At 39.4% G+C, this 25,163-nt stretch overlaps 2 protein-coding genes and 1 pseudogene across 3 annotated transcripts in view; 1 reads left to right on the forward strand and 2 right to left on the reverse strand.

The window, feature by feature from the left end:
- LOC110058200 (uncharacterized) overlaps positions 1-25,163 on the reverse strand; it is a 100,987-nt gene that overhangs the window by 75,444 nt on the left and 380 nt on the right. The gene's annotated exons all lie outside the window — the stretch shown is intronic.
- Positions 289-10,682, forward strand: LOC149104090 (fibroblast growth factor receptor 1-like; annotated as a pseudogene). Its single transcript, XR_016201885.1, has 9 exons — positions 289-2,486; positions 3,278-4,222; positions 4,704-4,844; positions 5,590-5,780; positions 6,847-6,969; positions 7,522-7,592; positions 7,924-7,964; positions 8,574-8,670; positions 9,316-10,682. The product of XR_016201885.1 is annotated as a fibroblast growth factor receptor 1-like (transcript).
- LOC110058076 (uncharacterized) lies at positions 15,055-25,155 on the reverse strand. Its single transcript, XM_089273052.1, has 5 exons — positions 24,688-25,155; positions 22,943-23,368; positions 20,600-20,644; positions 17,616-17,693; positions 15,055-16,933 (listed from the first exon to the last, which is right to left on the reverse strand). The coding sequence occupies exons 1-5, from the start codon at positions 24,737-24,739 to the stop codon at positions 16,752-16,754; spliced, it is 783 nt and encodes a 260-aa protein (XP_089129178.1). The 5' UTR covers positions 24,740-25,155; the 3' UTR covers positions 15,055-16,751.

Below are 25,163 nucleotides of genomic sequence, written 5' to 3' on the forward strand. Positions count from 1 at the left end.
GAGGCGCCCTGATCTCTAGCCTGCGAACGGGCTCCCAGCGAGGACGGAAAAAATTTTCGGCAAGCGCGAAACAGAAGAATTCAGAGAGCGAAGCGATCGGGGCGGGGACAGGGGAGTCTTTGATAACGGGCGATTAAACCCCCATGGAGTAGGTCATTTACCGCACAATAAAAAACAAGTCGTCCACATTTGAAGTCAGAGGAAGAGTTGAGTGTGCGCATTACTGATGTTTTAACAAAGTTCCAGTCTATTTCTGGTTAAATTTCAAACTAAATAGGGAGCAGGAAATAGCAGTTGAAAGTATGATCAAGACGTACTTGTCGTGTTGCCGACTGCATATGGGAAGAGTTAATTATTACAAACGTATATGATTGCAAGCGGGCAGCGAAACAACACGAAGGCGTTTGCCCGTTTACCAGCATCATCAAAGACCAGACTGCCAAAGTAAGGTCACTGAGAACCAAGTGTATGTCCTTAATAGACATAAACTTTAACAGTTTTTCTTCGGCAAAACGTAATTAACAACGGATATCGCGCGTGCATGTTGTTTATATGAAAAAATGAGTTACAATTTTCCCGAAAAATCTGAGCTCCCAAAGTTCATACTTCCGGTGAAAATTAATTGACTTATTCTTTTCTGCGGTTTCCAGGGTGGAAATAAAAAAGTTTATGTCAGAGTAGAATAGATTTTGGAAACAAAATCAAAAAAGAGCAAGTGTCAATGAATACAATTAACGAGGGTTTGAACAACGGAAAAAAGTACTTCTTGATGACTTAATAAGGTGGCTTAAAACAGTTTCCAGGACTTAAATTTTGATGGGTCGTTATTACCACTCTTTATCACTTGATGTTACTATCATGGTATCAAAAAACTGCCCAATCATTGGTGAACACGTTGTTGTCATTTTCGTGACACAATAGGTTACCATAGCAACAGCATGACCTCCTAAAAACACCCTTAATTACAGCTTTAGGGTCGTATAATTCAAAAACAGAACTCTGCATTTTTTTTATATTATCAACTTTTAATAAGCATGATAAAACGCAACTTTTGGCAAAGTTTAAAAAATTCTGTAGGTCGGGTTCAGAGCCACCTTAAATTTTCCAACATTTAAGGTGGCACACACTGGGCAGTGTTTTGATACCATAATTGTAGCACCTAGTGATAAAGAGTGGTTGTAACCACCCATCAAAATCTCAGTGGTGGAAACTGTTTTGAGCCACCTTATAAATGAAATATTTTGTCACACTGTTTAAACAATTTGCCCGGCGGCGTTTGTTATAATCGTGATCACTCCTGGCTCAACGGTGAATCCCCACATATATGCATTCTTTATTTGGTAAAGCAGGTCAACAAATGGCAGCAAATGCTGATGAGGACCTGCACTTACAGCAATAAATAACAAATAATTACATGCAAAAGTAAGTGGGAAAAACAATTTACAGATATAATATCCAGCTAGCCCACTTGCTCAAAGAGTGGAGCAATCTCGACCAGTATCGTGAGAATCGTTCCTTACCGGTAAGCCTTATTAGGTAGTTTATCAGGAGCGAACCATGAAAGTTTATTTTTGTGGTTACTAAGAGTTATTACCTGGTTTTAGATCGTCATTGACGCATGAGGAAAGTCTGTAAAGTTCCCATATATGCTAATGAGGCAAAATTTTGACCCATGCAGTATGGACAGTATGGTCTAAGTTCTCGTAAGCGACCACCTCCCGTGCGCGACCACCTAGGTTTGACATCAAGTGTAATGAATAACTTCTGTCCGTTTCTTCCAGATCAAACAGGGCACCAAAACGTGAAAGGGTATGGACTGGTCGTCAAGAACAAGGATAGTTAAAGATAGAGAAAATTGACACGGATTACAAACGACGAGCTTAAAATATTTAGGCTAAGATTTTCAAAATGCACAAACCGTGACGTAGCTCCTTTAAGAGCACATGTTTGGCCAAAAATCTCATGTACGCATCCGCACACCTAACTTCATCGAATGGCAGCTCTTTCGTCCTGGTTTGGTCAAATCACGGAGATGTGAGATCGGTAGCATCCCCATAACCAGTCCAATACTTTGAAAATCTTGATTAGCTTGTCCATTACTGTCATTGGTCCTCTCAGGTAGTGTAGGCGTGTAATATCTGGATGGAGGTAACCCTCTTTAATAGGAGAGTCTGTAGCCATGTTAGCAAATCAGACCCAATAGTTGACACATAAAGCAACAGCAGTTGATCGCTTGAGGTAGAGAGAGGTATCTCAGAGCAATTTTTTTTAATATGGTGCCATTTCATAGAAGCCAGATGTTTTTGACCTTTGCTCTGGTGTGAATTCTCGGCCAACCCCTTGAAATAATCAGACATAAACAGATACAAGCTAAGTAGCAAATTATGAGTTGGAATTTGTTTTGTTATCACAGGATAACTCCATTTATGTATTCTGCCCCTCACACTTATTCCTTCACATCAAAAGAGGATGTCGTTTCTGTGGCGGTAAGTCAAGTTTCAAATCAAGAGTTCTTTTTAGATAACACCACAGCTTTAGAAATCCCAGGAGAGTCCAGAAATAGCCAATCCTGTGACGTGAAATTTGGTCACGTGAACAGCCCGAGAAGCTTTGCGCGTACTTGCATCTTCGACGAAAACATCCACGCAACGCGCGCGGTAACATTTTCCGCGGAGGAACTGGATGCAATGTCTTAAAATAACTTGAAAGAGACTACCTTGGGAATAAGGCCTGTATGGGAGATCAACTCTCTGATCTTTTCATTCGCTCTTGTTTAGTTACTTCAACACTTGACAGATTGGTAATATTTAAAAGTGAAACCTTTCTGGTTAATCATTTGTCACTAGATGTGGTAGGAGCTCGTGCGGGATTTATAACCAATATGCTTGGATATTTGTCCTTGGACCTTATATGTTCCTCGAAGCTCACAGCTCACTGTGAGCATCGAGGAACAGGTGATGTGCGAGAACAAATATCGTAGCAGATTTTCAGTAAAGTCAACTGGGGCTATTGTGTTTATTATCCTTCAAATGTTTTCGCCACAAAGGGGAAAAGCCACTCAGATATTCCCAAATTTAAGCAGGGGCATATTCAGTCACGTGACGCGTCTAGACCAATCGCGTGCGGGCAAAAATATTTGATGGATTATAACGTGGGATATTTGTACTCGTTTCGCGCCTTTTTTGACGCCTCTGTTAAAATGCAAAGCGTGTCGCACTTGGCCCTCTTTGAGACCAGTCAGCGTCTTATCGATGACTGGAGTCGTAATTTTTTGCAGATTCAAGGTACTGCCTATGAAAGTGGATCCTTAACACTAGTGGAATCTAAATTAAGTATCCCAGAATCACCGTCGATTTTACAAGAACTGACAGCATCAGTGAGAAACACCCAACGGGATTCCAACCAATCAAGAACAGGAGAATGCTTTTTATTAACAGCAGCCCAATCTGAACTGAACGCAACAACTCCTGACTGTAGGTCTCACGAGGCACTCTCGACGTTTGCTCCTCACAGGAGTGGTAAAAGGAGTCAACAGAATCAAAGATCCACAAGCCTGTCGTCCACGAAAGAAGGCATCCTGCAAAGACGAAAATTGCCACGGAAACGGAAGAGGTTAGTGCACTTGGTGTTGTGCGAGAGGTAAATCAAGAATGCAGGAAAATCCAGATACCTGAAATGGACGGTTATCTTCAACCAGTGGACCCTGATAACATGCAAGGCGAAACCATTAACACAGGCATGCGCCATGGAAAAGCTCAAACCCAACCCCCCAAGCGCCCTCAACCTAAACCAAGAGTCAAAAGTTTGAGAAGAAGAGAAACCGGCAACTTGTTTCAATGCAAGCATTCGACGTTAACTGGAACACTCTCAGATACGCCGGCAGAATCAAATCCCTTACATGCCACAGAGGTAGCTCAACACTGCGCAAGCCTCAACTCTGCTAACCAATCAAATCACGTCATTCCTAAAACGAGAATCCGTCACATACAGGAACACGGATATCAGAATGAAACTCCTTACCAGAACTCATTGCGACGTCCTGACGGGATCAAGTCACCATACACGCCAGTGCTCTCTAACACCAATTGGGAAGTGTCACGTGATCAGCTATCCTTGTTTGAAAGGATCGGCGGTGGTTCGTTTGGTCAAGTGTGGAAGGGCGCTGCGTTTGACGTGGCGGGTGACAAAGAGTGGTCTGCTGTAGCTGTTAAAATGTTAAAAGGTAACTAAAATAACATTAAATTATTGTAGAAATAGCATCAACTCGGAGACATATAAAATATTAAGATATATTTAAGTCGGTTATAAACTTTTAACTGACTTAAAATTAAAGTAATGAGTTTTGTCAAATCAATGTCTGTTTATTTATAACTATTCATTAGTTATTTCATGGTTTCCAGAGAAATTAAGGAAAGATATTTATATCACCTAGAATAGTGGAACGCAGCCTTACGGTCTCTCCTTTACGGCCACCTCGTTATAGCGGTCACTTTACCACCAACCGGCAACAAAATCTAGCCGTATTAACGGGGTGGCCTTTTTAAGAAATTCTTTGCAGAAGAAAATGAATAACTGAGCTTTTGCTTGGGCCAGAATAAAGTGGCTGTTATATATAACGCGGTGGCCGTATTAACGAGGTGGCTATAAGGCGGTGTTCTACTGTAGTAATATTAATGGCCGCACTTGTGATGCATCTGTTACAGAAAATTCGTCGAAATCAGATCTCAGGGATCTCTTGTCTGAGCTGGACTTGCTGAAGAAACTTAAACCTCATCCAAACGTGATTCAATTGCTGGGCTGTTTTACTAAAGACGTCATTCGATGTAAAGGAAGAAAAGAATTTAGTGAGTTTGTAAACCATTGAAATTATTATAACTGTTGTAATGGTTAATAATAGTCATAATCATCATTTTTAAAGAGAAATTTTAAGTCGCTAAAATCTGAGGAGAGGTCATACAATTAGGTAATACTTAAAAAATAGAAAACATGTTCCGTACGCGTTTCTATCGAGTCATACAAACACAAGTGGAAGTTTAGGAGAGCGAGAAATGCTCAACACGAGTCGACAGGCGAATGCTCCCACGACTTTTTCGAGTTCTCCAAAACTTTCACTAGTGTTTCTATCACCCAATAGAAACACGGAGAACATGTTTTCTATGTCTGTTAGTAAACACCGCGACGAAAACAAGAAAACAACTTGTTTACTTTCATCACCAAAATGTAAATTCTCAACCAATCAGAGCGCGTATTTTCTTTGGGCTATTTTGTAATCTATTCCAGTGAAGTAGCCTGCGTGACTGGCGGTGCTCCTGTTCGCGCGAGTGACAAAACCGTTAAATCGAGCTGCACAAGCCGTTCCTCACGTACCATTATCCTCGCAGCCAAGACGCTCTCCCGCCGCCAAATTTGCCCCAGCGCGAACAATCCCACCAGCTACGCAGGGTACTTTAAAAAAAGGGAAATTGATGGTGATGACGCTAGCTTTGAATTGTAAGCTCAGTTGACCACTCCGCACGGAAAGAGGCGTCTGTTTTGTTATTAGATCGTCAGTTTGAAGCAACAGATGACTTTATGGTTCTTTACCCACAGGGCCGCCTCTGGTCATCCTGGAGTTTGTTCCTCACGGGGATCTTCTGGGATATTTAAAGAAAAGTAAAGGAGAAACAGATGATTATTACAACTTAAGAGGTGCGGACGTTCCACAGAAAATACCAACACAACAACTTTACAAATTCGCATCTGATATCGCTCGGGGAATGGAATTCATCTCGGCTCAGAAGGTCTGTTGTAGTGTAGAGATTTGTGCTATCGAATGTTACTAGTAATATCGCTTTCATACGTTTTTGCTCCCTGTTTCTTCCATTTCTCTTTCGCTTATGTACTGTTCTCATATTTGTGACGCATTTATTTCAATACTCAAAGTTTAACAGACGCACATTTATAATTTATTTCTTATAATTTACTTCTTATATAGCGTTGTTTCTTCTTCGACCATAACCCTATGTGGGTATAGGGCCAGACATTCTCCTTCGCCATGTCACACGGTCACGAGCAGCCACTGTTGCCTCGCTCCATGAGCCAAAACCCAATGCTGTTCTTTCTTTTTCTGCGGTTCTCCGCTAAGTCTCTTTCGGTCTGCCAGGACTTCTTCTTCCCTCTGGGGCCCATGTTAATGCTGTCTTGGTATGTTTATTTGGATCCATTCTGAGAACGTGGCCGATAAACTTCCAGCGCCGCCGGAAGATTTGCTCACTGATGGTACTGATGTTGGCCCGCTTTCGAATCTCCTCATTTGATATTTTCATAGGCCAATAGATCTTCATAAGCCTTCTCAGACTTTTATGTAGAAATACGTCTAGCTTGGTCGCATCTCTTTTAGTCATACGCCATGTTTCACAACCGTATAACAGACTAGCTATAACGTTGGACTTAAAGGTTTAATAATGATAATAAATATTTACAGGGGTAAGATAAAAATACGTACAAAGATAAATAACTGCTAAATGCACTTTTGCAAATTTAATTTGGCCACATCTCAGGAGGGAACAGTGACTGCATGCCAATCTGAGGCGGTAGAAGATTGGGTTATGCAAGAAGTGGCCACATTAAGGGTTTTATTGAACTGAAAATGAACCGCCAGATAACATACTTTTCAATTCGTCGCGTTGGAAACAAGACGAAAACTGCGGTGGGTATCATCTCACGGTTGCTTGTGGACCAGTTACTGGGAACAATATGGCTTCTCATAGTCTGTTTTCAGTGTTGACAAGCCACTGCGGAACATACAAGACTCACCCAGATTGTTTCCTCTCTTTTCTAAAGTGGCAAATGTTTTACTCCCTACAGCTCATTCACCGAGATCTGGCCGCGAGGAACGTGTTAGTTGGTGAAGGCCTGCGATGTAAAATCACAGATTTTGGAATGGCGAGAGATCTGGGGCGAAATGAAATTTATGTCAGAAGGTCTAACGTAAGTACGCATGCGTGGTGAGTGCTTATCTTCTTTGGTTAACTGTGGCAAAGTTCCCAAGATTATTTCACTTCTCAGAACGTGCAGAACGTTGGCAGCAAATTCCCTGAAGCTAATTGGCGAATGTGAAGTACGAGTGAGCGAGCGAGGGCTGGGAAACGGACGAAGGAGAAGAGAATCCAAAAGGGAACAAAACATGGGGCCTGTGGGAACTTCCGTTAACCATGCTGATCATTGAGAGTATTGCTGTCTGGTTTCACCGCAATTGATTCCTAATTTCATTATTGTAGAGGTTAAGTCCTTCTGCGCGGCTTGCGACTCTGTCGCCCTAACGTATTCAACAACGCCCGTGGGATCTCCCATATAAAATGGACGGGGATGTTCGTCGTACCTTTTAGGGGTTAAAAAATCAGTTTTGGTTCCTCTCAGGGTGTTCAGCCTCAAACATTCCACAACGGGAACTTTTGCGGCACTGTTTTTCGAGTTTTATCTGCACCAGCCATTTGTATCTTTTATTTTGTTTATTTTTGGTGTTATTGTCATTAATTCAAGGGCCTGATGCCTGTAAAGTGGATGGCAGTTGAGTCATTAACAAGTCAAGTCCATACCACAAAAAGTGATGTGTAAGTTGAAAGAGATCAAGGTTGGCATTTCGAGGCTACACGATTGGCTTGAGAAACTCGCGCCTCCTTTCTGTCCAGTCAGAAGTGAAATCAAAACCAATCGTGACTCGTTCGCACACGTTTTCTCACGTTTCGCGTCAGTTACGTGTGTTTTCTTAAAGTTTTAATTGGTTCATTGGATCGTCTGTGTCCTTTGTGATTAGCCAGAGTGATAACTTTGGTTTTGGTTTTACAACACTCAATTGAAAACCGCTCCGTGTTGTGTCATCAATTAGCATGTATGCTAAAGCATTTTGACGCTTGAAAAAGGTTATTTCATTTCATTTCATAGGTGGAGTTACGGTATTGTCCTGTATGAGATTTTTACTCGCGGTGAGTAATTTCTTGTATGCGGTTCTTAAAACATTTTTAGCACCCATTCTCGAATAAGCCCCTCCCTCCCTCCCCCGCCCCCCGCACTAGAAAAGACTTAGCTTAACTGAATTAAAGCCGTTGGAATCAGTTTATGGTACAGTGGAACCCCGTCAATCCCGGGTCACCAAAGGGCCAGAAAAATGAGTTGGTCGCATTAACGGAGTGGCCGTAAGGCGGGGTTTCACTGTTATTGAGAAAGACAATCCAGCCCCGGATGCTTAGGCGAAGCCCACGACTAAGTTCCGTGGTCAGGAAATACAATATTCGACAGTTTGGAACCGACAAGACTAAAACACCTGCATCAATTTCCTACTCGTAAAACCGCTAATAACAGCTTGGCTTTCACGATCAAGCTAAGGAAATTTTTATTGTAATTTTTTGTACTTTGAGCGGTTAAGGACGTCCAAAAGCTAGACTTGATGCTGTACGAAGCAGAATTTAAATGTAGTTTATACAACTGTAGTCTTCGGTTCTTGAACTATACCCCTAGCATGAGCCTGTTGAGCTCATTTCTTCTGTATCTTCAGAGTCGACAATGCCTTAATAAGCGATTTGAAACGTTTCCAGGAGAAAATCCTTACGATGGAATGACCGGAGAAGAAGTTGTTACCTTTGTGGCAAGCGGTCACAGACTACCAAGGACTCCGGCCATGAGCTCAGACTTGTATGTATAATGAATTATCGCCGGTTCACCGGAAGTGTTTCTCACTTATCCCACCTTGTGATTGCTAAGAATTTCTCTGGCAGCGTCCACACTACGCCGGATCGGAGGAATTTGAAAACAGCTTTATTTCTACGGTTAGGCCTACCGTCCGCACTAATACATAACCAAAACAAGGCTTTTCGAAAATACTCTTTAAACCGGAGGAATTTGAAAATGCCGGCTTTTCGATCGTTTTCGTGTGAACGGAAACATTTTGAAAACGGAGCTTTTCGAAAACGATTGAGTTTTCGTGAAACACAAATCTAAAATGATCGGTGATGCTTTTTCAGAGTGAAACCACCGTTTTCCAATTCCTCTTGCGTAGTGTGAACGGGGCCTCTGATGTCAATCCTCCTCGTTAAAGTGCTGTTGCTGGGGCCAGAAGTCCTTTTCACTCTATTGGATTGGATCTGAAACTCATAAAAGTCCAGTTTCCTTCGCGCGCAGCGACTCTTCCGGGATGGGAATCTTGTATGTCCATCGCACGTTACTACAACATTTTCTTGGGGTTTCATCTTGGAAAAGATGTAGTAAGAAAAAGTGTCTTTCTGCGTTATATTCAACAATATCGTGATTTGCTGTAATGTAGTGTTTTTTTTCCGGTAGGTATAATCTTATGAAGCAGTGCTGGCACGAGAACCCATCAGAGCGACCGACATTTGGCTCAGTCGTGGATTCATAGAAACTGTTACTTATGACTACTGACAGCAGGAAAAGATCTCCTAGCTTCCCATTGTTAGACTGGTCTTCAACGGAAGCGTGTGGAATTGATTATCATTTGTAAAAATATATTTTATAACAATATCGAGGCTGAAATTCGCTTAATTTTAAAGGTATTTTAAGAACAAAGCCGAGGCTAACATTTTGAAAAGAATATAATTTTGTGTGTTGAAAACTTGTAAATACAATTAAAATTATATAAAATTATTCCTTTCTTTAAACGGGAAAACTAGCTAAAAAGCAACAAAAACAGCAATAGCCATTTCATATATAGTTTTCAAAAATTGTAACGGTCTTTATTCCACTTTTGAAAATGTATGTTGCGTAGCATACGAAACGTCAAGTTATTAAAATGCGTAAGTTTAATATGTTTATCACCGCTATTTGTGTTTTATTCCTCGTTAAACTACGATGGCCCAAGAACAATAGCCATTTGTTTGATGCTAGTAACATTTAATTTCTACAAGAAGTCACGTGCGTCATATCGGGCTTAAATGCCTGCAGACTGGCTCCAAAATTACTTTAACACCATGCAGACACCAAGTATATTCAAAAACAAAAATGTCATACGTTATTATCTAAGAATGTTCACGAGATTATTTTCAGCCTAAAATCGGCAGAAAAATAAGGGCATTCAACCTCGGCTGGAAAAACAGTGTTCTTATGAAAAAAGTGTGTATTATAAAGAAGCAATCTGATCACCTCCCTACGCGTTAAAATTCAGGCTAGTCATGCCATTACGATGGAGCGTTTGTTAAAAGTTTAGCCGATTTGCCAGATAATTAGAGAACTGTTTTCTGCTAAGTATAAAACTTTTCCGGTAGGTCCGGTAAATACTGGTGTCGTTTTCTTTAAAGGTTATCGGCTAGTCTCCCCGTCTGTTTGCTCCGACTATGAAACTGAAAATCAAAATCATTACGACAGTCTTAAGCCCCCAGTAGGGGCCCCAAAGGACCCCAGTCAGCCGCACCTTTGTTTTTGTTTAAATGCGAGCGTTTGGCTATTGTTTTTTATTCGAAGCATGTCGAAACGAAGGAAATCACTATAAAACTACTAAAGGTAAAAACATTAAACATACTTTCAGGAACACAACTTGCAGTAAAGTAATAAGAGTTCGCTTCACCGTGCAATATCAATAAGTTCGATAGCATCGAAAATAGTGGAGGCTGACTATTAAGGTACTGAGTTCAATAACACCTATAAACTAGTGGCAAGAGCATACGCCCAAGCCACAACAATAAACGTTTAACGATGACATTGGCCTTGTAATGTATTTTACAATTAAGGGACGGACCATGGAATTTTGTTTTTTTGTTTTTTTGTTTTTGTTTTTTTTGGGGGGGGGCGGGGAGTTCGACAATTTTCAGCTGTGACATGCAAGGATTTTTTCAAAAAAGTAAAACACGGGCTAGATATACAGTGCAAAGCACTTGCTCGATTTTTTTTTTTTTTCATGGCTCCCCATACATGATTATCTCTTTCAGCAGTTCTTGTTCCCCTTGCTTCGTCGAGTTTTTGCTCTCGCTCCAATTTACGCGCGGCCAGAATGCGGAAAAGCTCTCTGTACGGGAACACTTGTTATACAGGCTACCTGAGGATTTTTTTTTTTTTTTTTTTTGAAAATTGAAAAATATTGTAAAGAATTTCTCAAAGCAGACGGTACCTTTCTCGATCACGGCAAAAATCATATGCAAATTTACAAGCCGTTGTTAAGATCTGTCAAATATTCATCTCAAAGCTGTCACAATCAGCGATTAAACCAGTCGGATCATGATACCAGATTCTGGTCTCAAGGAGAAGCGCTATTAAGAGATTGTCTACAGCCTCCCCCGTTCCGCCCCGCTCGCTTCCTCTCGTCGAATTTTTTCTCGCCCTCGCCGGGGAACCTGTTCGCAGGCTAAACACCATCGAAATTAGGAACGATGAGTCCCCTCATCGTTTCTATGTAAGGGGGATGCATCCCCGGACACCCCTGAGATGCTCCTGCGGTAAAAGTAAATTGAGGATTTCTTTTTCTGCGCACTGCCCATGCACATTGCTATAAAAATAAAATCGCCTCATATCCAACAAGTGTGAATAAATAATTAACAATAAAGATTAGCGAAAAAACTGAGCAACGACGTTTCGGTGTCATCCTGGCACCATTTTCAAGTTAAAAAATATTTGTGCGAAAAGTAAACTAATTTATACCAATGGTAGAGGTGCGAAATTGAATAAATTAAGATTAAGATAGCTGTTCAATGTTCATGTTCATTCCAATGAGGTGTCAAACACTGGTAATGAGTTCAGTGTCTGTTCAAAGCCTAAACAAATACTTTTGCGCGAATGGAGTCTGACTGTGTGTTAAGGCTCGGTTTCTTCTTGCGAATCCACAACACTTCGTGGATCAAGCAATCGAACTTTCCCTGGCATTTCTTTAGGATCTTAAAGTTGTTAGTCAGGTCACCAACTGTATCAACTCGGTGTTCATTTTGAAGGTGTTTTCCGATGGCGGTAAATCGGTGTTCCTCAATGCGCTTGTAAAGATAACGGCTAGTGTAACCGACGTATTCTGCATCACACAGATCACATCCATATCCTTCACCATGGAGATCGCATCTAACGGTAAGCTACCATTTGTCGGCATTGAAATATGCAAGAAGGGCTGCAAGCTGGTAACAAGTGTTTACCGTAAACCCACAAACACTGGTCTCCTCTTACACCACCAAAGTCATGTCGACAACCGCTATAAAAGATCTTTAGTTAAAACCATGTTAAACCGTGCTTACCGCTTGTCCTCAACATGGGAACTATTCTCAACAGAATGCGAACGCCTTAAACTGATCTTTTCTAACCTCAAGTACTCAGATTCTCTTGTGAACTCCACCATCACCCGTTTCGTTAATTCAGTGATGTCACCAGACACAAGATCGACGCCTCCAACAGAAAATATCTACCGCATTGTCCTGCCTTTTAAAGACCAGAAATCAGCGGACATAGTAAAGAAACATCTCTCGGACTTGAGTAATAAACTTGATCACAAACTACAGCCGGTGTTCAGAAGCCGTAAAATTGGCGATGATCTCAAAGTACAAGAGCCAAAACCACCTTTGATCAATCAACAGTGCGTTGTTTATAACTATATATGTGATCTGTGTGATGCAGAATACGTCGGTTACACTAGCCGTTATCTTTACAAGCGCATTGAGGAACACCGATTTACCGCCATCGGAAAACACCTTCAAAATGAACACCGAGTTGATACAGTTGGTGACCTGACTAACAACTTTAAGATCCTAAAGAAATGCCAGGGAAAGTTCGATTGCTTGATCCACGAAGTGTTGTGGATTCGCAAGAAGAAACCGAGCCTTAACACACAGTCAGACTCCATTCGCGCAAAAGTATTTGTTTAGGCTTTGAACAGACACTGAACTCATTACCAGTGTTTGACACCTCATTGGAATGAACATGAACATTGAACAGCTATCTTAATCTTAATTTATTCAATTTCGCACCTCTACCATTGGTATAAATTAGTTTACTTTTCGCACAAATATTTTTTAACTTGAAAATGGTGCCAGGATGACACCGAAACGTCGTTGCTCAGTTTTTTCGCTAATCTTTATTGTTAACTGTATTTCCAAATTCAATCTTATATGAATAAATAATTATTTTAGTTATTCATTGTTGCGAACATTAACCTAGCCCTCCTATAGATGATGCGAACTATTCAGCTCGACCTAAACGAAGCGGACGGCAAAATCGTTGGAGCATTGTTCTCTGTGGAAGTTGAGTGGAACACGCGAAGAAAGCAAGCGAGAGAAAATAACTTAATAATAGTTTTCGCTCAGTATCAAGAAAGTTATGACAAACCAAGAACGACTATCTGACAAGAAGATCCGAGCAAAGCCGGGGCCGAGATGCTCGTCGGAAATTTTGAAGAGAACCCCTAAGAGGTACCAAGATCTTGTTTTATGGGCGTGGCTTGAAGTTTTTTCACCCGTAAGAGGTACTCATTCTAAAACAACACACTATCTCCTGTCATATTTTGTTCGGCTCAAGACCCTAAAACGTACCGCAAAAGCTTCCACTGTGGAAATGTTGAGGGTTGAACACCAACCTCGTTCCCAGGGTCTTTTCCCTGGCTTGGGAACCTGGGAACGAGGTTGGGCTGAACACCCTAAGAGGTACCAAAACCCTTTTTAACCCCTAAAAGGTCCGAGGAGCAACCCCGCCCTTTTTATTTGGAAGTCCTCCTGGTGCGGAACGTCACCCTGACATCATATTCCCGTAAGGAGTCAAATTGACCAAGAATTTTAAAAGCTTGGCAAGACATTGTGCTCATAACCGATAACGTCGCTGAACGAAGGACAAATACGGTGACAAAATGCCCCCTGGTTTGCAAGTCCTGCCCCGCTGGAACCCAGTGTTATACCAAGTAACAAGCTTAATGGGTCCTAATAGTAATTTGAGCCGTAAATCAGGTTCCAGTCACTTTGGGTAGGTTTTTGGGTCTAGAAGTTTTTGTTTAATTAAGTTTGGTTTGCTTTTAATGCTTTTTTTGTACTATACTTTGTAGAGGAAAATGTTTTTTACACTCAATGACTTAATGCTTTTTATCAATCTTTTCAGTGTAAAATTACAGGTCGCAAAAAAACAATGAATCGCCCGTCCATTTTCGATGAGGTTCCAGTTCTCGGCTACAAGCCGGGAGTCGTGAGACAATCAGAAAACTGGAAGTACACTGCTGAATGTCTAGATTTTTCGTTTTTTTTTTTTTTTTTCAAGTGTCCTTAATTAGTAGAGGGTCTTTACGCTCGGCTAGATAGGCTCCACACTTTAATAAAGTTATTGACTGATCTTGTACATATATATCTGAGCGATTTCGCAAAAACAATTGCCTGCTGGGTTTTCACCTGGATTCGGACGAAGCCCGAACCCAGGCCGTCCAGGTCTAGCCAGCGGCCATAAACCTAGGGAGGAGGGGGGGCTGTCGAAAGCAGGGGGAAGGGGCGGGTGTCTTACTGACATCTTCACTTATCTAGACTTTAACGTGCCAAATAACCTTGATATTGACTGCGTTGCTGGGCACTTTGCTCAGTTATTGAACCTTGTTTGAGGGTTCTGTGTTGACATGGCACCCTGCTGGAGGCACATGCCACGTGCATACGTGATGGCCAATCTCCTAGCTAGGGGGTGGTCAGAACACATCTGGCCGCTAGGACTGTTTTTGAGCTTTCTGCGGGCATGTTTAAGCGTATGCGGTCAGATATGTGCTAGTCTGCGAACGCAGACGTAGTTCCGGCTGTCGCTTGTCTCCGCCGAAAATAACGTCTGCGAACCCGAGCCAGGAAACGATTTCTGTGACGTAGGGATTTTAAGCCAATCACAGTTTAGCTCAAGTAGCCCCAGAACTACTGCGCGAGGTATTCGCTGCGAGGAGCGCTCGAGTTTCATTCTATCATGGAATCTGACTGGCCAAGGAGAAACAGAAGTCATTGCGTCACAGAAACCATTTCCTTGCTCGGGTTCGCAGACGTTATTTTCGGCGGAGACAAGCGACAGCTGGAAATACGACTGCGTTCGCAGGCTAGATATGTGCTACCATATGAAGCAAATGTCACATTGTGATGACACAACAAAAGCTGTGAGGATCGCAGTTTATTAGTTTTTATTTTACGAAATCTTTAATATTAATTACAATACAAACTTATTATGACGGCTTTAAAAGCATAGTCTACAGTTATGTTATATGCCGACGACACCATTATTTTTACTGCTGCTTCAAACATTGACCAACTACAGCTGAACTTAAGCCTTGATCTCAATGACGTCTCTAACTGGTTAACAGCGAACGGTCTTTTCCTCAACCTAAAGAAAACTGAGTATGTTTTATTTGGAACTCGGCAGAGGCTTGTCAGATCTGAATCTCATAGTCCGCTTTGCATGGAAGGAAAGGAAGTCAATCAAGTAAAGTCGTTCAAGTACCTAGGAGTCTTGCTAGATGAGTGTTTATCTTTCAACGATCACATAAGCTATTTAAGGTCAAAAGTTGCCAGCAGACTTGGCCTCCTGTCACGATTACGAGGTTGTTTAACCACGGAAGCAGCAAATAAGATCTATTTGTCCACGGTGCTACCGATATTAAACTATTGTGATACGTGCTTTTGCCCTCTGGGAAGCACTAACAGAAAGACTCTTGAACGCCTGCAACGACGAGCTGCGAAAATCGTATACGGTTTTAAACCTGACATAGCCACGGAAACAATACTCGAGAACCTACGCTGGCCGCCTCTTACAAAACCAATGGAAAAGCACTGTGCACTGTTAGTTAACAAGTGCTTGGTCGGAGAAGTTCCCCTATACTTTAAAGACTATTTCCTGTTACGCTGCCAGAGCGACAACCAACATGTTTTTAACAGATGCACTAGATCGTCAATCACTGACATTATACTTCCCAAATTTCATTTAGATGTCGCTAAAAAGTCTTTTTATTATCATGGTGCATGCACATTTAATAGCCTTCCAACGAACATAAAGATTTTGCCACCTAAGGAACGTTTCAAGGCTATCTCCGATTTTTTTTCTTAGGTTATTTTTTAGAACATTTTCAATTCGATATCCAATTTTTATGAGAACGCTATTACTTTTTTAAGCTTTTTAATTTTTTAAACATTTCTGCATATCTTTTAAAGTAGTTAGTTTTTTATAGATATATATTATTTATACATGCTCTTTTTATTTTACGTTATACAGGGCCCCCGTTGATACCAGTCCTGCGACTGAAGGGGTCACCCTGTTTAAATATCGATTATTATTATTTTTATTATTATTATTATTATTATTATTATTATTATTGTTATTATTATTATAACAGAATACTTGAAGTATAAATAGAGCCCGTTCAACCGCCAGAATTAATGTACATAACTGAGGTACTTTTTCACGAGTGCTTGTTTCACAATTCAATTAAGATGACTTAACAAAAATTAATATAACTGGTATTCCTATCTGATCAAATAAATACTCATGTCTTTCATGTTTTTTTTTTTAACTACTATTGCCAAACAGTTTTTCAAACCGTAATAAATAAGCAAATATTACTCTACAAGCTTCAGTCCAAAGCAAAATGTGTGGATTTGTTACATGTAAAACCGGCCATAGACAGTCTTGATTGCACAGCAACTGTTTTCCGTTTTATTTTTAAAATGGTTGGGTTTTCAAAACAAATTACAAAATGAAACGACAAGCGGAGTGTCGGTAATGTCTAAGAACATGTAAAAAAACAATATGAAATTTAGCTTGGTTGAAAATCATCAAGTTTCCGAAAAGCCTCTGCATAGTTAAATATCTATGCTCTCTGCAGTAGTGTTATTATTCTGGCGGACAAAACAGCGGTTTATCTTTATCTGGATAATTCTATTTATTTTGTGCCGGTAACGAACCAATGCGAATACCACTACTAGTACCAGTACTGAAGCCACTGGAATACCAATGATCATGCCCAGGTTATTTTTGTGATCAGCTGTAAGACAATAATAATACAATCATTAGTCAATTAATTTTACAAATTGCAGCTGATGTTCATTGGAAACCACGTACACCTACGACTTGATAGTTTCTTATCTGAGCTGTTTACCTTCTACAACCCTGTGATCCTGGTTGTAACACTGAGATTTTATCCCCTCCATTTCTCTTGAACTAATGTTTAAAAGTCTGCATAATTGAGCCAACTGGCCCATCGCCCCAGTCCTTATCCCCCAGTCTCTTCAGCATGAAGTCACTGGGAATATTTCTTCTAGCTCCGGGACCATCAGGACAGGATGCTAGTCCATCCCCGGGTTACCCACCCAACATTAAATTTGCCAGCACTCATTTATACACCTGGGTGGAGGGAGGCACTGCAAGAGTTAGGTGTCTTGTCCAAGAACACAACACTGTTCCCACCTCTGAACCTGGCTGCTCAATCCAGAGTAGACTGCACTAACCACGAGGCCACTCAGTGCCTCTTCTCTTGAACTTGTACCATTCTCCTTTATTCGTAGATGGAAGCACAAGGCACTTCCAATGTTATTACAAAACTGATTGGGTAAATTAAACATAGTAAAAGATTGACTGTACTTAATTAATTAAGATAATGTGACCTCATCCCTACAACTCTCTGTTAGCTAGAAGACATCTACTAGTTTCTGTGAGTATGAGCTTACCATCATGATGCTCAGTTGATGGAGGTGTAGGTGTTGGCAAAGTAGAATTAAGCGACAAGTCTGTAACTGTAGTGCCAGCTGAAATTGATAAGGTTGAATCAACATTATTTAAAAGGGATAGCAAACAGAACAGTCGACTATCCATGTTAATAGGCTCACATTTTTGCACAAATTAATTATTAAATTGTTTATGAATTAAGTCATGGTCTGGTGGGTGGGTGGATGAGTGAGTGAGTGAGTAATAGTAATAATTTATAGTAATAGTAATAGTAATAGTAATAGTAATCGTAATCATAATCGTAATCGTGATCGTAATAATAGTAATAGTATATCTTTATTGTGCTCTACTCTCCACTGGTATTGGTCTAGTTACAATAAAGGTTTGAACATTAACTAATAAAAAAACAATACAAAATAACCTTAACCATATTCATATACAATTAATTGGAAAGCTAATAGTGCTAATTACATTAATTTTGTGAATTAAGAATCTCTTTTCTTATTTGAAGCATTAATAACTACTCATTAACCCAGAGTGAGGTCTTTACAGGAAAATCTCAAACTGAGACCATGCCATATTGACCGAGCGATAGCGAGGTCAACATGGCAAGGCCAAGGTTTGAGATTTTCTCGTTCGAAGTTAATAAGTTGTTTATTATATGGCTTTTTGCTTTAGTTTTGCTGGCCCATAGTGGGACCATGAGCAATACGAGAGAATAATGTCCTATGATTGGCCAATCAGAGCATGCGTTATATCTGCTACAAACACAAGCCATATAGTAAATGGATATATTTACCTATTATTTTAGAGATAATTTTATTGTCTCAGTAAATACTTGGTCCTCTCGTTATCACTTAAACTGGTGTAACGAGTATATGTACTGTATCCACACTATTTTAAAATATGTGATTCATGCAGCTCACGTCTTAAAGTGGTATACCCTGACAATACATCAAGAAATGCTGTTCATGTTCTATGCAATTTTCTTTCCATACTAAATATGTTTGCACTTCTACTGGGATTAATGCTCCTCTATTTTAATTTCATAATTTTCAGTTTGTATTCATAATGCATAACATCCTAATCTTGTCAGGCTAATTCTGTGTGCTTGCTTTGTAATTAATGTCAAGTAGTTTTCAAATTGATAATCATTTTTAACTTCCTTTTGAGTAAATTTCTCTCTTGAACTTGTTGATAACGTATTCTGGGTTTCAGGCCAGTTTTGTAAATATTGATTTCTGAGGGATTTCTTTACAATTAATTGTGCATTCTTGATGTGTTGCTGGGTTGCTGGTTCTTTGACTTTACACTTTCTATTGATTTCTTCATTCCACTGTATTTCGGAGAAAGGTGTATATTTTGAGTGCATATTGAAATGCTTCACATAACAAAACGTTGTTAGAGGAATGCTTCAGTCTTTGCCAGTAGCTGAAGATTGATGCTTTTATGGCAATGCTTAAAGGGTACCGCCCAATAAGCTCTGCTCTGCAAGCAATATTTTTGTATACCATGGAATATTTTTAAATGATTGTTTACAAAACTTTATATGAACTTGTTCAATTTTCCTTTTACCAAAAGGTGTAATTTGTATGATTCATAATAGTTCTCAAGAACCGTTTCCCAAATTTTGCATGCATAAAGTTCATGTAACAGAGGTTTCACCGGGGCATTAAAAAAAGTTAACTCTTAATCGCAATTGTTGCTGTATCCATGATAGAGAAGGATCAATTTATCATTGAAAAAAATTTCGTCGCTGGCTTTTTTGCTAAGAATTTCTCTTGCATAGGTGCAACGACCAAATGACGTCATTTCTATGCCTAAATATGTTTGTTTGTCATTACAACTTGTAAATTTTCATTCTCATATTTAAAATTTACCTTGTTATTGTTTCGTCCGTTACCAGTGTAAATACATTATTATTTTTGACTTTTTGGTGAACGGCCTTTGAGCTTCCAGTCTTGAGCATGTTTATGAATTGCATCAAGCGATTGCTGCAACCCCTCTGGAGAAGGGCTGATTACTAGCAAATCATCTGCACACATTAAGAAGTCTACGATTATAGAATGATTTCCTACCCCCACACCTGGGCATTTGGTCTGGTAAGTCATTCATAAATAAAGAGAATAAAACTGGACTTAAGCCATCAACTTGCCTTATAAATCCATTTGTTCCATGAAAATAGGTCTGTAAGCTTGTTCTGATCAATTTTAACACAACTCTTAATTGACGAGCACATCATGGACTTTATGACATTCAGGAATTTTCCTCAAATTCCATATTTTACCAGTGTAATTTATGGATCATTCTGCATTGCCATAGTACACTATCAAAAGCTCTTTCATAATCACTGAAACCAACATGAAGCTTTTTTTGTGCTGTTTGGTGACTATTTATATATGGAGCAGTTAGCAGAGAATAAATATATAAACTATTCATGGTTCTAGTGCTTAAGGTCTAAACCCAAACTGTTCTGGATTTAAAATATTGTGTTGCTCAATAAAATTGTTGCGAACAGTTTTCCTAAGCAGCTGGTTAAAGTGATTCCTCCGTAATTGGCTGGGCATTTCTTGTCACCTTCCTTTTTGTATAATTATTTAGGTTTTTGACACCTATGTTCCATTCAGTTGGGAAGGTGCCAGTTTTGATGATGTCATGGAATATTCTTTCTAGAGAAGGTATGAAATAATGCCGTCTGTGTTTGATCATTTCATTTAGAAGAGTGTCCATACCAGGTGCTTTTCTATATTTCAGTTTAAAAATTTGATAATGAATTTCTCTTACGGTGATCGGAGTGAGTGATACTGGTTTGAACGAATGAAATGAGTGAGTGAGGTGAGTAAATAAAATAACAAATGAACGTAAATTACAGCTGATAAAAAATTCTAATATAAAGGAGGCGCTGTATGATTCATTGCATTAGGGATTACAACTGAAATAAAAACTGTATAAAAAACTGAACGATTTAAACATGAGAAGTCATTACCTGTCGAGGGTTTCCAAGTTGATGAAGTCTTGTTTGACTCAGCCTCTGTCAAGTAATTTAAGGCAAAATATGTCCTGAGTATTGAATCTTCTGGAATGAGTGGTTCCAAGCAATAACCATAAGCCATCTCACAGAAGGTTATTTGAAATTCCAGTGGGTAGGGGGAAAGTATTAAACTTAACTGCATGACATATCATGTGCAAATTTCCAGATGGCTGGGGTGGGTGTTACCCCCGGGGAAGAAGGAAATTCCATTTAAAAAAGACAGGGGTGCTCATTGTACCTTTTAAGGGTTAAAAAAGTGGTTTTGGTACCTCTCAGGGTGTTCAGCGTCAAAAGGGCACAGCGGGAGCTTTTGTGCTGCCTTAATTAAGGGCATTGAGCCGAAAAAAAAAATGACAGAAGGTATTAATTTTGACAATCAACTTTACAAGTAAAAGGTTTTAGAAGCTTTATGATTGTCTTTATCACTATCAAAGTTAGGAAAATGTGTTGTTTTACAAATGATACCTCTTAGGACCGCAAAACAGGATCTTGGTACCTCTGAGGGGATCTTTTCAAAATTTCCAAAAAGTACCCCCGTTCTTTTTTTTAAAGTGGGAGTCTCCCCAGGGACTGTTATCCTGCAGCAAGACATGAGATTCCTTCTCTTTTTACTTGTTTTCAAGCTCTCAGTAGTAACAGGCAAACTGATGGAGGAGGCACTTGCCTCAGCCTGTTTTTTCATGTCTGTTGTTTAGATACTCATCATTAAAGTGCCTACGAAGTAAAAAATAATTGCTGCTGATTTGAAAGTCTTTTCAAAGTAAAGAAGAATGGCATTTTCCTTTTTGGAATATCTTTTTTCATTTTAGAGATATTCATGTTTTTGTATTATAAGTGATGACGTCATAGGTGGTTCCACTAAAACAGTACAACACTCAATCAAGAATATCTCTAGAAATGTTAAAGCAGTGTTCTCTAAACTTGGCACCAGAAATGTACATCACAAAGGAAACAAAATGACACCCGTCGTGCCATCGCCATGACAACAGTTATGCCGCTGGTCCTGTTTTAATTAAAACTAACATTACCAGATTTTACCTTAAACAAGGATCATCCACTCCCAACAATCTAACAGGGAGAGTTAAGACAATATGGGAATCATGAGTGTTCTGAGCAAGACCCTCTGTCCCTTTTCGAAGGGTTACAAATTGGCGTATTTGGTTTTTCAGAGAAAGAGACTGGAGCCAAAAGTGTTGCCATCGCAACAACACAGAAGGTGTCATTCTGTTTCTTTTGTGATGCACATTTGTGGTGCCAAGTTTGAAGAACACTGCTCCAATATTTCTAGAGATATTCTTGATTCAGTGTTTTACTGTTCAAGTGGAACCACCTATGACATCATCACTTTCCTCATTTGCATAATACAAAAACATAAATATCTCTAGAACGAAAAAAGATATTCCAAAAAGGGAAATGCCATTCTTCTTTACTTTGAAAAGCCTTTCAAATAAGCAGCAATTATTTTTTACTTCATAGGCACTTTAACACCCTAAATACCTAGGAAGAGAATTTAACCATGGACATTATTGCCTCAATCATAATTTTTCCATGGACATTACCTGCCAGTCCTAATTTTTTTCTGGCTATAGCCCTGGTGTGACAACTAACAATCTACCCCCTCACTTTTTGATTGGCCACTTAAAAAAGTCCATAAAATCTCATTGGTTAAAAAGTTTACAGTTTGACAGTTGAAAGTAACTTGAACTTGAAAGCTTTCATAAATTAAAATTTTATCCCTCTGTACTCTCATTGATGATAAAAATGAGCCAATCAGTGCCAGACAAATTAGACAGTTATTGTAAAAGATAGAATTAGTGTCCATTTGGCACAAAAGTAAGTTCGGATATTTGTCCACAGATATTATCTGTTCCAAGAAGTGAACAGTTTTCTGAGGACAAAGTTCAAGGAAAAATGCAAGCTCTGAGGAACAGATAATCTCCAAGGACAAATATTGGTATTTTAAAGTCAAATGGAGGCTAACGTCTTCTTTATCCTCCAAATATTTATCAGAACATGAAAACTGGGGATTATCACTCAGATATTCCCCAGTTTCAGCTGGGACATAAGCAGTCATGTGGTGCATTTAGACCATTATTGCATGCAAGCAAAAATATTTGATGGATTATAACTGAGTATATAATTTATAGTGTACATGTACTAGCTATAGCCTGACATGGGATATTAACACATTGCTACAATATCAATTCTTGTCAGTAGCTGTTAGCAGCAAATGTTAATCAAACTGGCTTAATTAGTTAATTGTTTGATTTCTACTCTTAAGCAATATTTGGAACTTACTTTTTACGAGATAGGCCGCATCGTGCCTGATGTTGAACCCACTGCAGTCCATACATGAACATATTATTATGAAGTATATCTCATCAAATGGTGGGCCAGGATCAGCCATAAGTGCAGAAATTTGCAAACTGGTCTGATATTCAATCTGGTCATTATAGCCAGAAATACTCCGGCGGCTGCAGTTCAAGGAGACATGTTCTAAACCAAAGGTCCTCTTTGTTTCAGAGTTTGTTATTCCAGTACTAATATCAGTTGTCCATAACTTTGAATCAGGACAAGAAATTAGCCGTTGAGGCAAGTTGCCAGTCAGGTTAGAAAAAATTTTAATCTCCTGACTGCAGTTTGATGTACCTTCTGGTAAAGTGAAGGTGTTTGTGGCTGTGAAGATGTTTCCTCGAAACAACATAACTTTCGCCATTACTTCACCTGAGAGTTAGACAATAGCAAGTATTAAGTATAATTATAGTTGGTTCCTTTAAGGACCAAGCAGTTACTGTACTTAAGAAAAACTGTAAGCTACATGTAATTTAGCTACAATAATTTAAGAATTGGAAAAAAGATAATGATTAATCTGTTACATTGTTGTCTAACATTTTTACTGATTTTTAATTTTTTCAAGAAATAATAAATTTAATACATTTTAATAATTTAAACATGCAGACATCAAAAATTATTGTGACCCCCCTCCCTTGAAATTTCCCTTCCAAGTGAAATTGATACAATTTTCTGGAACTCATTTACAAAATTACAAAGTTAACTCTTAGTCAAATGAGTTTGAGGTCTGTACTGTGGGCAGAGTTTTTTCACAATGGGCCGTGAATCAAAAAGAAAAAAGAGGATATTGCAGTACTGACTGAGAAGGTGTGTTTAGTAAAAAAATTAACTCTTAATGTCTGGTCCCAAGGGGAACAGTGAATTCTGTTTCCCAAGAATCTCAATGTTTACTGAGATGAAGTTGAGGGAAACATTGACATTTGAGGATTTGTTATATCCTCTTATGGGGCTTTTTTAATATTTCTCTACTACAGATAGAGGTTAACATTTTATTTCCATCGTTTCTGTTTAAAATGTAAGTAATTAAAATGTCATGATGGTGTAGGACATTAGTCGTGATAAGAATTTCCATGTTTTCTGTCTTGTTTAGTGGTATAAGTTTAGGCAGTCGTCACAATTTTCATATAAATTAGGTGACATTTCTATATTAAACAGACGTTGCATTTTGAAGTTGTTGCTTTGTAGCCTTTCATTTACAACTTTTTGATATTTAATTCTGTTTTTAGACAGACCTATGCCTTTTTCTAGATAGAGGTGGAGAATTTGCATTCTTTTGAACAACACTAATATCCCTGGGATGGGGAATTTGCACTCTTTTGACCAAGGTTAATTTCCCTGGGTTTGGGCATTTGAACTGAAAAGATGATCGGAGTTCAAATCCCCGGCCTTTGCCCGGCGTGCCCCACAGCAGCTTAACATTGATAGGTGCATAAGAATAGAGAACTCACAGAAAAAGATACGATTTTCAAGAAAATAAAATACTTGATAAGTTACATTGAGACTCTTAACACGTTTTAAACCGTTTTGCGGTCGATGTTAATGCATCTGATGTGGAAGTTTCTTCTACTCTACATGCATGGACTACCAGTTTGTACACACCCGCTTGTAACACGCTGACATGTTCGTCTTGTCCCGTAGCGTAAAGATCAATCATTTCGATTGCAGTAGCTACCTAAAAACAATTGCCTTACCTGTAAAAATCGTTAGCACCATGACAAGTCTGGAAGAACGGAAGAGCTGCATATTCGAAGACTTCTAACACACTGAAAGCGAACGAGTTTTCCGATTAGTCTCTACCATGTATGCGTTCAACTTCCTTGCGAGTCCGACCCCGTGATAGTTCTGTAAAGCTTGGTAGCCTCGCCATCTCGATCCCAGTCTCTCTCTTCTTGTGGACAGCTTATGGGCAGCCTGTGGACTTTCGATATTCAACTTCCGTGATGTTCGGCTTCCAGTTTATTTCATCAGTTTATCACTAGCTTGACACCATGGTTTGGGCGCTGGGAAATTATTTTAAGTGAATAATAAAAGTTTACAAAACGAGAACAAGAATCTAGAAAGTGTTTTTTCTCACCTCGAGTCACTGCCGATTGCAAGTTGTGTTAGCCGTATTTTTATGGCGTATCAAGGCCTATGCATGCCCGCCAGAACGAAACAAATAAATACT

The sequence above is a fragment of the Orbicella faveolata genome, unplaced genomic scaffold (genome assembly GCF_042242905.1).
Source record: "Orbicella faveolata isolate gen_17 unplaced genomic scaffold, um_ofav_v1 contig_35, whole genome shotgun sequence".
Lineage (NCBI taxonomy): Eukaryota > Metazoa > Cnidaria > Anthozoa > Scleractinia > Merulinidae > Orbicella > Orbicella faveolata.